The sequence below is a fragment of the Rattus norvegicus genome, chromosome 17 (genome assembly GCF_021556685.1).
Source record: "Rattus norvegicus strain SHRSP/BbbUtx chromosome 17, alternate assembly SHRSP_T2T, whole genome shotgun sequence".
NCBI lineage: Eukaryota > Metazoa > Chordata > Mammalia > Rodentia > Muridae > Rattus > Rattus norvegicus.
In genome coordinates this window covers 34,943,008-34,957,086 of record NC_141550.1, presented here as the reverse complement: position 1 = coordinate 34,957,086, position 14,079 = coordinate 34,943,008, and the positions used below count along the sequence as shown (strand labels likewise).

At 43.2% G+C, this 14,079-nt stretch overlaps 1 protein-coding gene across 5 annotated transcripts in view; it reads right to left on the bottom strand.

Moving 5' to 3' along the window:
• Nucleotides 1-14,079, bottom strand: part of Cdkal1 (CDKAL1 threonylcarbamoyladenosine tRNA methylthiotransferase) — a 553,071-nt gene that overhangs the window by 191,168 nt on the left and 347,824 nt on the right. For 4 of the 5 annotated variants that reach the window (XM_087591039.1, XM_087591037.1, XM_087591038.1 and 1 more), the window contains 1 exon segment: nucleotides 13,332-13,477. In XM_087591039.1, coding sequence (XP_087447165.1) covers nucleotides 13,332-13,477 — 146 coding nt within the window. 5 annotated transcript variants of the gene reach the window in all.

Below are 14,079 nucleotides of genomic sequence, written 5' to 3'. Positions count from 1 at the left end.
TTCTTTAGTTGTTCATTTTAAAATTTATATAGTATTACTTATGAATCTGCTAAAGCTCTTTGAGAGTCTAAAACAGTTATCTTTAAAATGGACAACTAACTTCTCACCAGGACGCACCAAAGAAAATCAAAAGTCTAAACAAAGCTAAGTGGACAGTGTCTGTGGAAGGACACCCAAGGGAGACTTCAGGCTTCCACAGGCATGCATGCACACATGCCATACGTGCATATAGATGCCAGACATGTATCCACTCATACACATGCATGAGCACACACACATAGAGAGAAGAAAAAGAAAATCAATAGACTTCCCTAGTCACAGAGAGAGAGAGAGAGAGAGAGAGAGAGAAGGAAAGAGGAAGGTGAGACAGGTGGGAAGAGCTGGGGAGGGCAGGAGAGAAGATGGGAATACCTGAATGCAGGAACTAGTTCATTGGGCCTTCAGCTGAACATAAATGGGGATCGAAAGCACCTTCCAGTACCACATGCTCGTGATCATGTTAATTAAACTGCCCAAACCATGCATCCCTTAGTGGTTTTCCTTCACTTCTGTATTTTAGAGCAGTGATTCTCAACCTTCCTAATGCTGCAATCCTTCAACACAGTTCCTCATGTTGTGGTTACCCCAACTATAAGTTATTTTTATTGCTATTTCATAGATATAATTTTGCTGCTGAGCAGTGTCTCAGTTCCTAAAATTATCAGAAATGTGTGTTTTTCTGATGGTTGTGACCGAGATGTTGAGAACTGCCATTCTAGAGGAAAGAGAAAGAAGAAGAAATGTTTCTAGCACTACAATGTTTAGACTATTCAACAGGATCGTTGCCTAGTGTGATGATGAGGGCTGAAATCTCAAAGATTTTAAGATGCAGGTAGAAGGTTTAGAGGTTCAAGGCCACACTACATAGACCTTGTCTCATAAAAACATAAACAAATCAATAAATATTTAAGAAACTCATGTTAAGTATGCCTCTCAGGGCATAAAGTGTTAATTGGTAAAGGATGTAGCCTGAGAAAGATAGTGTTGACCACATTAATATAGTGATCTAAAAAAGGAACCAACTTACAAATTAAATTAGGAACAACTTTTAAGATTCTCTCCCTATGGTCTGACAAAATAAGAAAATTAAGTGTCCCTACGTCTCCTTATGACATAGAATCTCCTCCTGGCCTGTTAGTGGTTATACATATTCTGAGGGAGGAACCTGAATCAGGAGGTCACATGCTGCCTGTCACTACAGAGACGATGCCTTCTGTACACATCCAATTAATGGGAAATATTCTCAATCACTATAATGCCCAGAAGACAAGCAGAGTATTTAATCATCAACAGCAGCAGGGCCCATGGGCCTCTATGACACTGAGGGGCTGCCTACAGCTTTTGGCAAAAATAATGATTTGCATTTCATGGACCCAAGGCCCTAGTATTTATGCTAGATGGCCTCCAGTCTATTTTTTAATGTCAAACAAAAGTCCTGTAGGAGCACTAATTCTACACCCAGCACCTGACACAACAGTAGGAAGATTATGACAGAAAGCTAAATTACAAAATATATAGGAAGCCTACAGTACTGAACGAATGGACTTGTACAGAAATAAATCCTCATAACACCAAGGCAGAGATGCCCTAGATGAAAAACAGTAACTTAATGGCCAGGACAACCAAAACCAATTAATTAAAAACAAAAAGGAAAGAGAAACTATGTTATACAGGAGTCTGATCTCATACAAGGCAGACCATGTAAACCTACGGCTTCCTTGGAAGGGCTGTAAGGGAAGGACCAGAGTCGCTTCCCACCGTCCCAAAGGAAAGCAGGGCAACAATAAAGAAAATAATTCCCAGGAACACAACTGTTCAATTTCAAGCCAGTAAGGGTTTATTCTGCTTTCTCAGAGTTAAGGAGCCTCAAAGTGTCCAACAGCACTACAGCTGGTCACAAGGGAAGTCACTAAACAGAGCATCTGAAGCTTAGGCAGGAAGTTCTTCAGGTCTGCGGAAAGGGCCCTCCCCCCACCTTATGTTTCTGAGACAGTCTCACTCTGCCTCTAGTTAGCCTTTTTTCCCCATTGTGATCTTACCACAAGCCTCTGCTGTTACACCTAGATTTTTGAGAAAAAGAATGATTATCACTAACAATACAAATAGTGTTGATGTCATGTGCAAAACTGGCCTTGATATCCAAGAATAATGACTCTAAAATCATTTCTTTATAGTGGTAGCCATTAAAACCCTAAAGTGAGAACAGTAAAAACAGCATATTCTGAAAAGGAGACTCTTGGGAGCTGCTTCATAATTGGTTCATTTCATCCAAGAATGGATATATGATGGTTGGAATAAATGTATTTTTCAACATCCTTTGTGCTTAGGCGTGACCATGTTCTATTCAAAGAAAACATACAAAGACTCACACATACAAAGACTCACATATTAATACAACCTTCCACACAGTGTCTTTTGCATATTTGGAATACAGACTTGAAGGTTAGCTTTGAATTAGTTATTGTGAGCCTCGAGATAGAGAAACCTGCTAATCATAGCTGAACATCAAAGCTACCCTGGCCATGGGAGCTAAGGTCTATCCTGCACCCCTGTGGCTCTCCATATTCCCTCTGCTGAGCTCTGATCTTCAATGATGCTCAAACGTCAGCCTCCACCTTCTTTCTTTTGTCACTTTTATTTCTCTGACTTGTAAATAAGTCAGATTGTATCTTTAGCATGCATAATACCGGACACTGACACACACAGGCGCGCACGCACACACACACACACACACACACACACACACACACACACACACACACACACAAATTGCCCTGTGTAATCCTCCTTTATTGTAACCTAGCTTCTGGAGAAACCCTGCCACAGGGCACACCATTTAGACGATGAAGGCCAAGGATGTGAACACGGAGTGTGATGCTAAGCACAAAGCCAAAGAAGCAGAGTGGCAGTGACTGGATCCCACCTGCCTGGCACCTGCATAGGACGCGGGGTGCATATGGTTAGGAATCCCAGCTGTGACCAGCAAACACTTATGTTCCAGGTACTTTGTCCTAGAAGCAGGAAGTACATGGGAGGAGAAACTGAGTTAATTTAAAACTGTCACTACATGGGTTCTGCAAGAAAACATTGCTACAATATAGGAGAAACTTGGCCGGCACAGATGGCTTGGTGGCTAAGACTGCATACCATTCTTGCAGAAGACTCCAGTGCAGTCTCCAGCACCCGCATCGAGTGGCTCATAACTGCCTTTAACTCCAGCTCCCGCACACCTAGCACTTCTGTCCTTCTGTAGTCATGTGGACACATGTACATTAAGGCACTGATACATTGATTAACAAAGCTAAAAGACATGACAGCCCTTGGTGCTGAACCTTATTTGAAGATATGAACATGTATAAGTCTTTAGGAACACTTTCAGTCATTGAACACTCTGGTGCTGACAAAGATCTAACAGCTTCTCCTTGTGGTCACATTCATATACAGGTCATTATTCTCTAATCACGTGTCCCTCAGCCTGGACTGCAAGTGACCCCCCTAAGTAGGAGATGTTGACAACAAGAAGTGGCTGTTTAACTGCACAGCCTAGTCTTGATTGACAAACAGCCCTTCTTAATTGCTTCTAATCTGAGCTCAGTCACGAGCTCTGTGACTGGTCATTTAACCTCCCTATACCTTCATGTCCTACCCTGTAAAGCGGGGAGAACTTCTTTCTGGTATGTATCACTGTGGAAATTCAATAAACTCATGCATAAATGTTCTGGTAAGTACACTTTACCTGGCCATCACTGGCAGCAAGAAGCCAGCGGGCATCCCCAGAGCACAGAACCTCTACGAGGGCTGAGTACTCCATTCTATGAAAAGAAATCTGTCTGTTTTCATAAAGAGGTTCAGTAAACTTTTCCTGTAGGAAAGGAGGTTTACCTACAGCAGACTGAGGATACCACTCCTTCTTAAGGGGTTCCAAAGTAAGGTCCCTCGCTTATCAACTGCTGGTCATTCCCACCTCCTGACTGTACAGCCCTCACTGTTGTATGCAATGGATGAGCGCACACAAGCATGTGCAGGGTTCTCTCTGTGCACACACTGAGCATGGTGCAGCAACCTGGGACAGTTACCAACATCAGGCCATGGAGATCTTTCCATTTAGATACTCGTTTATGGCAACAGATTGAGCAGATGCCCTGTTTGGACAAGAAAGAAGATGCGGCAATGCTAATTTTTTCTCCATAAATCCTATAGCGACAAGCTTGTTCATAGGTGGCCACTATGGCTGACATTGGGCCCTTACCTCCTGTCTTTCCATAAACTGTCCCTTGGCTTCTTCAGGGTTAGTTCTTCCTAGATCTCTGTGATGGCTAATCTTTTTTTTTTTTTTTAATTAACTTGAGTATTTCTTATTTACATTTCGAGTGTTATTCCCTTTCCCGGTTTCCAGGCCAACACCCCCCTAACCCTTCCCCCTCCCCTTCTTTATGGGTGTTCCCCTCCCCATCCTCCCCCCATTGGCGCCCTCCCCACAACAATCACGTTCACTGGGGGTTCAGTCTTAGCAGGACCCAGGGCTTCCCCTTCCACTGGTGCTCTTACTAGGATATTTATTGCTACCTATGAGGTCAGAGTCCAGGGTCAGTCCATGTATAGTCTTTAGGTAGTGGCTTAGTCCCTGGAAGCTCTGGTTGCTTGGCATTGTTGTTCATATGGGGTCTCAAGCCCCTTCAAGCTCTTCCAGTTCTTTCTCTGATTCCTTCAATGGGGGTCCTGTTCTCAGTTCAGTGGATTGCTGCTGGCATTCGCCTCTGTATTTGCTGTATTCTGGCTGTGTCTCTCAGGAGAGATCTACATCCGGCTAATCTTGATTTCAACTTGGCTACACCTGGAATCAACTAAGGACCAAGCAACAGAGCACACCCATGAAGGATTGTTTTGATTGGGTCATTTGAGGTGGGAAGACCCACCCTGGTTCTGGGCCACCTTCTGGTGGCAGCCCACATGAGAGGACATGGAAGAATGAAGCTTTTCCTTTTTTGCCTGCTCATCCTCACTCTCCCTGGCAAGTTCATGCACCCTGCTGCCAAGGCACTCTTCTCTGGTGTTACAGTCTCAAGGACTGAGCAACCATCAGATTCTTGGATTCCATCAGGAAACAGCTACTGTTGGGACTAGCCAAACGGTAGCCTGTAAGTCACTCTAATAAACCCCATATATAATTATTCTGTAACTTCTGTTCCTCTAGAGAAACCCGATCAATCCTTCCTTTTCTCTCCTCCTCCCCTTTCTCTAATACACACATGGACTGTCTGCTGTTCAAATGCTTCCCTCCACACTTACACGCCTTGTCCATCTCTGGACCCCACAGTTCCTACAGCTTGTTACATCCCCAAACCCTGATGCTAGCTCAGGACGGAGCCGGTCCTCTCTGGCCCACAGTTGTATCAGCTTCTATGCGCCCACCCTGGGAAATGTCTTCCTGGGCACTGCTTTCTAGAAGCAGAGAGCCCCTTTAGCGTGTGCTTTCTTCCATTAAATAAATTTGGATTATTACCATACAGGATAAGGATTTTGGCCCCAAACACCTTTGCAGTTTCTCAGCACCAGCCTGAACATTTTTCTGTCTTCCAACTTCCTCTGAAAGCAAATCAGCACACGAACCTCATCTTCACTCAGATTCTCTGTATTTGAGCAGAAGGAAGCCACCAGATTACCTGCCAAAATGTCACATGAACAGCACTGTAGGGGTATTGGTCCCATGTCCGATCTGCCAAAGGGGTCAGGCCACTAGGGGAGGCAGGATTCAGGGAAGTTGACCATACTTACCCCATTCTGCCACTGGGAGGGTGTCGGGCAGTGGGAAGCCATGGGACAACGCTCAGTGGGTGGAGAAGTATTGTCTGTGGTACAGGACACAGCAAGAGCTGGTTGGGGGTCCCCGGACCTGCAAGGAGGTTGGGGCCTTCTGGTTCTCAGGCTCTTAGGCATCCAGGCACTCTGGGATAACACAGCAGAGATGAGAACAGAGTCCCATCGTCGCCCCCCCCCCAACCTACCCAGACTGCATCTAGCCTGGGGACTAGGGGGTAACGCTCTGGCTGGTCCCCCACCAGGATAATCTTTGGCTTGATGGCAGTGGTGGGTTTGGTGGTAGAGGTGGCTTGGAGCACAGAGAGGCTTTTTTCAGGAGATTAGAAGGCTCTACAGAAGGTGAAGGCCTTCTCTATGGCACCCCATGGCAGATCCCAGTGAAAAAAAGACAGTCTGTGGTTTTAAGGCTTTTACTGTCATGGTGGAAAGTGGATGAGTAAAACTGTACCTCAGTTCTCAGAGTGGGCCTGAGATTAAATACTTTGCAGGGAGGAGTGTCTGGGAAGGAAAAGTTATTGGCTAAGTCTCCAGGCCTTTTTATAATGGAGATCTGTCTTGAGCCTACAAGACCTGTGGAGGGGCTTGGAGCATTGCCCTTATATGACTGATGGCCACAAATCTATGGAGGGCTGTGGCTAGAGACCACCCTGGTTTCCTGGGAGTCAGGTGAAACACCTACCCTCCCTTTCAGGGTCACCAGGGTTTCAAACCTCCTCAACTGGGAACCAGGTTGCCTTTCAGGGTCCCACGGCGGTACCTAGCCCAGCTATACACAGAGTCCCTATTCCTCTATGAAACTTATGAATCAGGCCCCACTGCCCATGTTTCTTTCAGCATTCTTAGCTTCCAAGCTCCCACCAGAATGGCCCTTTAAGCTCTTCTTCCAATGGCTTTTAAACAAGCTCTTCTACGTTCAGCCCGAAAACCTTTCTAGTGGCCTAAGAACCACAGTCAAGTTAATCGTCGTAGGGCTCCAGGTCCTGGTCCCATTCCCATCTGAGCATCTTTTCTGTTCTTATAACAATGCTGACAAAACCAACTTAAGGGACAAAGAATTTATTCTGCCTCACAGGTCACGGTGCATTTCGAGTTGGTCACATTACACATGGAATCAGAAACAGCATGACTGCAAGCTGCTGCTTCCCCCCTTTCTCTATTTAAAGTCTAGACTAACAGTGGGTAGATCTCCCCACCTCAATTAAGGCAATCCAGATGCTCACAGGCCTGCCCATGTGCCAGGAGATTCTAGATTGAATTAGGTTGACAACACAACCATGGCACAGTCCAGCTCACCATTCTACCTGTAGCTGTGACCTCTGTCATCATCATAGCGGATAAGGGCAACAGGTGGAAAGAAGGGTCTCTTGTGGCTCATGGTTTGAAGCTACAGTTCATCATGGCAGATGAAGGAGTTATGGCAAGAAGTGAAGAAGCTGGTCACAATGTGACCGGTTAGGAAACAGAAAAGGATGGACACAGATGTTCAGCTCCTTCTTACCTTGTTCTGTTTATTCAGTGACATGGTGCTGCCCATACTAAGGACTGAACACCCACTCCATTCAGGTAGTTACTTATGAAAATACCCTCACCTATACCCAACCCAGACTTGTGCCTCATTAATATTGTAGGTGACAATGCAATCAAGCTGACCATCAACCAGGACACAAGTCACAGTCCCAACCACTTCTAAACATATTACCTCATACTGTGTCTTAATTTATCTTTCTTCCTTTCATTTCTAGTGTGTGGATGTGTCTGAGTTTGTGTGTGTATGAACTATAGGTATGTATGTGCACATGTGAAAGTCAAAGATTGAACTTCAAGAGTTGGTTCTCTGCTTTAAATAGGTGCATCAGGCTTGCACGGAAGACATTTTTCACACACTTGCTGGTCTGAGCATGTATTGAGCTCAGACACCAAGGAGCTAAATTTTATATCCACACGTGCCTTTACTGCCTTCAGTCGAAGTGAACAGTGCACATTTTGTCTCCTCACTATCTGCTGAGCCCATGCTGTGGTTTCCATTGCCCGGCAGCAGAGCACACTGCAGACCAGGTGCACAGCACACTGCAGACCAGGTGCACAGCACACTGCAGACCAGGTGCACAGCACACTGCAGACCAGGTGCACAGCACACTGCAGACCAGGTGCACAGCACACTGCAGACCAGGTGCACAGCACACTGCAGACCAGGTGCACAGCACACTGTAGACCAGGTGCACAGCACACTGTAGACCAGGTACACAGCACATCACATTAGTCAAGAGCATTGCTGAGAGATCTTACAGTCTGACTTTGCATGGAATCCTGTTGCTAACTGCATGAACTTGGACTAGCTTTGTCCTTGAAGATTAAAATGTTAATACATGCAAGGTTCTTGACATACAAGTGTGTTCTGAAAAGTGTTCAGATATTGGTTTTAATGTTATCAGATTATCATTGGGATTGCTCTTTCTTACATTTGCTTTGTTTAATTAATATTGGAACAAGAATAAAAATCACAAGCAGAAATGAGAGTCTCATCTTATACCTCATAAGTTAATAATTGCAGATTTCAAAAAATGTAATCACTCCCACCCCCTTCATTCTCACCTGAAACAATGTAGACTAAACACATTTGCATTGTCCACAGGGCTAAGCTTTGGTGCAATCATGAGACAACATGCAACTGGACTTCAGAAGCACTGACAAAGAAGAGACACTTATTACACACACCCTACTTCACAGATCTAGGCTCACAGCTGTACTTCAGGGGCATAGTCCTGAGGCAGGAAAAATGTACCAACGTTCAGAGGTGACACCCTTTTGTTGTCTGAGAAGATAATGCAATCGTAAAACTATAAAGTGACAGGAATGGTGTGACAATTTCTCTTAAGCAGACTAGAAGGAACTGAGAAGCCAAATCAATAGACAACACACTCATTTATTTACAAATGAACTGAACTTGTGTTTACAACATCTTATGGTATTAAAACACAGGACACAAAAATTTACCCAGCATGCATTTCTCCAATTGTGAATGGAGCACACACTGCAAAAAAAAAAAGTCAACGCGTTTTTCTACTGATACTTGTTCCAATAAAATATTTAGTGTGCTAAAAATTTTTAACAAGACAACAAAAAGAAGGGAGAACACCATTTTGTACAGCAAAATGACAAATATAAGCTAGCAAACAAGATGTTGGGACAACAAAATAGTAGCCTAGTGAGAGACATCAGAAACAGCATAATCCAGGAAAGCCAGAGAGCACTTCTGAAGACATGATATCAGGGGAGCTTCTTCCGAGAGCACCCCTACATCTGGAAACGCACCGGGAGACAACATAACCATTGAATCCTTGCTAAGCTGGTCTTTTATTCTTTCTTATTCAGGTTAGTTTATTTCCCTCCTGCTTTTGAGATAGGGTCTCATTCTGGAATCTAGGCTGGTCTTGAAACTGTGGCAATCGCCCTCACACACACTGAGATTATAGGCATAAGTTACTATAAGCAACCACCACTTTTATTTCTAAGCCATTAGGAACAACACTAGATGAAACAAGATGGAAAAAAAAAAACACACACAAATTTAAATGCTTCATCCTTTTTTTTCTACCATGTTCTAGTAATGAACACTTGGGTAACCCACCCTAATGATAGGAAAGAAAGATAATCCAGAATGTGGATGGGTTAGCATGATTCTTTCTAAGAGTCTGGAATGGAGAAAAAATACACCTGGCATTCTTTATAACAGGCCCCAAAGTCAAAGAATCCTATTAACAGTTACATAACATAGTGAAATATCATCATCACCACCACCATCATCATTATCACCACCACCACCATCATCACCACCACCACCACCATCACCACCACCACCACCACCACCACCACCACCACCACCATCAACAACAACAAGAAACCCAAACTTCCTCAAATTGGGGAAAATACAAAATTGCACAGGGAAAAAAAGTAATGACTTATATTTTTAAAATCTCAGGAATATACTATGAAGTGAAATGTAGGTGTTCTTACTAAAATACGAAAACAAACTTTCTAAAAAGTTGTGTTTATTGCTTTGTTCAACAGTTCTCTTCCATATTCCTACAAGGTCCACTCTGTGTTTCAAGAAACAATCAATTCACTTAAATCAAAGTGTCTGCTGGGTTCATACATCTGAATAGACTTCAAGTCATAGGACTCTCTGCTTGTGGCCAGCTGTTTTAAATGAGCATGTTAAGTAATTTAGACACTGGGTTTTTTGTTTTTTTGCAAAGGCTGCATGATTTAATAAATTCCCATATGCCTCAACATGTGCCAAGCCTACCCGGTTATCTTCAGTGCAGCTGCTGTTACGATAATAGCGGCCAACTTTCAAACAACTGAGGAGAATAATGAATACGCCAAGAGCTGGCTCTCAGGTAAACTTAGATTGCTCCCAGCTAAAATGTAGGCCATTTTCAACTGTAAAAGAAAATTAATTAAAAAGAGTTCACCTCCACTGTGTGAGAAACAGGGCCCAATAAAGCCCTTTGCACTTGTAGCTTCAAAGCCTGTTTCTGGTAAACTCGTTATATTGGTGTATTCCAAACTTAATGGTAGAGGTTGTGGTAAAGGCCAGCTTCATGAGGAGACAGATTGGGAAATGCCTCATTCCCTCATTCACAACACAAAGATCTGAGAGGCTCACAAGGTTGAACGAAGAAGTAGGTGTCGTCCAGTCCTTAAAGACTCATTACAAAAGCCTCCAAAGATGTTAGGGGAAATGAGATCTACAGGGGACGAAACACACAAATCTACATGCATGGAGTTGTCAAATAATACTTAATCAATAAAAAATAAGGGAAAGAAAGCAAGAAAAAGTTAAAAATACACCAAGCACACCAGTTTCTATCAGGATGATTTAGTGATCAACAGCAGGACACAAATCAGAATGTGTGAACCTTTCTAAGAATGACAGTGCCACACTGAACATTAATAAATACCAGACAAAATAATATTGTCAGTGTCAGAGTAACTTGGGGACTTCAGTATTCCTAAAATATGTGTAAACTTATCTTGCATAAAGATATGCAGTTTTTAGTGGGGTAAGACTAGCAACCAGTATAATATTCCATCTATTTCCAACTGCCCATAATAACAATATTATTTACTAGATGGATGAGGTTCCTTAAAGGGGTTTGACAAGTTGTCTTCACGAGAGAACAGAGCTCCTATGTGTTGCCTTCATGAACGGAGATGGGCTACTTCGCCCTAGTCTTATGGTTCTGATGAATTTTCTAAGACCATGCAAGGAGTGTTTCATTCAGTGAGAATGATTTTGTAGAGTACCCGAGGTTTTCTCAGTACTCACGCTGGCTTTGACTCAGTTTCCCACTGTACTCTACCTATTACCTAACTGAGAACTTCAACTATACAGGTTTACTTCTGTCCTTGCTGTATGGGGACAATGCTTAGTCAAATTTAAACTCACTTGTAGTTGCAGACTGGCTACCACCATACTTCATACTCCCATAGAAACTGAGATTATGAAATTAAGCACATGTGTGGATGGAGTATATTCTCCAGGCATCCTTAGTACCTAGATTTGCCAAGGATCTCTGGGGTCTATGATGCTGGAAACACTAAAGGACCCTATTAGAGCTCTTGGTTTTAAGATGTCTAGCTAGTCAGATTAGCCTTAGGAAACTACGTAAATGCCACAGATACCTGAGACTACAAGGGAAAGTCTCAGAATTTATTTTGTGAAAAATGGCAAAGAATGACTTTCTAACGTCTTAATGGGACTCATATCTGACCTTTATACAGCTCATGGAGGCTACTGAAAATCTTCAAGATGAAACACATTCAACAGATCTGTCTTCAGAGCAACACAAAAGGCCAGAACTTGCTACGGCACTGTTGCCCAGTTTGGTTACCAGAGTAATTCCCACAAACAACGGGGTCACTACTTACACAGCCCAGGTAGAGCAGAGGTGTTGAGGCCTTAGTCTCATTCCAGCAGAGGAGCCCACAAAAAGTACATGAAGGGGACTCCGGTCTATTCTGTACAGAGGATGTTTGCCTATACTAGCAAAATAGCATATAATGTGCACAAAATATGCATACTCTTTTTTTTGCCACTGCAACGTGAAATGTAGGAAATTTCACAGGAATTATAATTAGCTTGGTATTTGGGAAACCTTCTCCAGTATCACAGTGTTTGTAAGGATTTTACTACATGAGACAAGTTTACCTACAAAAGCAAATGGCATAAAAACCCACGTTCTTTATCTTGGGCCAGATCTACTCAAGATCTAGGAGTATAGGAGATAGAAAGGCTTTTCGATGATTCTGTGTTACTTTGAAGGCTGCATACGCTTAATGCTACAATTATGCAATCCTGGAATAAATATACTTCCTATTCCTGATGTGATTATTTGAATAATTAGCCATATTTGTTTGAATGTACCCTAAATGTCTTTATTCTCGGTGATTAGAATAATCAAGGCCTGCCTAGAGGTGGAAAAAAATTGAAAGACATGTTAAGAAAGATGGGAAGAGGAAAAGGGAGAAGATGGGAAAGAGTGTATGCCATAGAAATTAGTGAGCAATTAACGATGGAAAAAATAATTGCTTACAATTTGTATAAAGCAATCATACCCATGTAGGACAGTGGCATGGCGCAAGAGCACATAATTACGAATAACGAAATGGAAACAACAGCAGTGGGGGTAAAACATCAATTATAGGCAGTAGAGAGGACCACAGCACAAATGTGCCAAGAGAAATGACACATTCCCAGAGGTGATGGTGGTGCCCTAGATTTGAGGAGGGTCTAGGTGACCGTGGCCCCACCTCTGTTTCCTGCCTGGTCTAATCACAGAATGCATTTCATGTTTGGAAGAGAGATTCTGAAGGACATAATTATGGACTGCAAGTGTTTTTCTGTGGAAACAAAATTATCATTCATGTCTGCGATTGTGTAAATATGCCTTAATTTTGGTCAACAGCAATGTGAACTGGAGAAAATAGAATCTTCCTGCCTCGCTGTCAACTGCAAGTTAACTATAGGGAGCAGTGTGTACGAGCAAAGGCATTCCAGAAGCTGTGAAAACCCTAGTCAGGGGAAACTGATCCACTCTGCGGTGACAGACTTGGTCCCTTCCTCCATGTTAAAGCCAGCTCACAACTTACAAAGGCCACATGAAAGGAGATGTAAAGGGTACAGAAGGGAAGGCAGTTGTTAGGAACAGGTCAGGTATGAAAATAATCACAATTGGGACTGCCTCAGGAAGGCGGGCAAGCTTACACAAATCACCAGAACACTGTGCACTCATGGAAGGGGAGACGGAACCACATCAAGGGCCCCAAGGAAACTAGAGGCTCTGAGAGCTTCCGGAGCCTCGCCCTCTGCCAGGGACCTTGACTGTGAAGAGCCTAAGTGCTCCTCCACCATACACCTCAGGAAGGAGGAACAAAAGGGCTATTTCCCCAAGTGACAGCAGACTTACTTCTCCTTGAGAAAATCCACAACTCTTTTGAAGTCGGCCACGCAGTACTCTCTCTTCATGTCCATGAGCACACTGTCAGAGGCAGACTGCACTGGGATGTGGAGAAAAGCGTAGACTCTGGGGTGGTTGAGGATTTTTGCCATTTCCTGAGAGACGACAGGAGACACAATCATCATTTTAACAAAGCTGAGGCAGCGCTTTCCTTCAGAACTACACATGTAAGGGCTGGGGAAGAAACACTCAAAAAATGGCCTGCTCCTTATGACACTTAAGGCAGCTTCTGTGGGCCCTGTTCCAAGGTGACAGTGGGTGTCTCGTGTAACTGTCAGAGGCTTCCAGGGAGGATTACTTACTCTTCACTGTCTCTTGCACAGTCAAGAAAAAAAAAAGTGAAATCAGATAGAGCCAAAGAAAAGGTATTTTTGAGGGCTTCAAAATTAACTAGCATTCCTTTCTTACAAAGAAGTTTTGTATTTACTTGGTGAGATCTCATGACTTTGTCTACTTGAATACAGAAAAATTTCATATTGAAGTTCAAAGTGTACGTTTTGAATACCGAAGATAAAGAGTATCCAGAGTTCTTTCTTTCCTTTAAAAAAGTTTTTGTTTTTTAAATTCAGTTTAGTTACTGATAATAAGTTTCAAGTATTTACAATGGGAAAGTCACATGGCCAGGTAGGAAAGAGAGCCAGCCTCCTGCTGTATGCTGAGAGTAAAAGGCAGGCAGAGTTCAAAAGCCAGGAAGAGG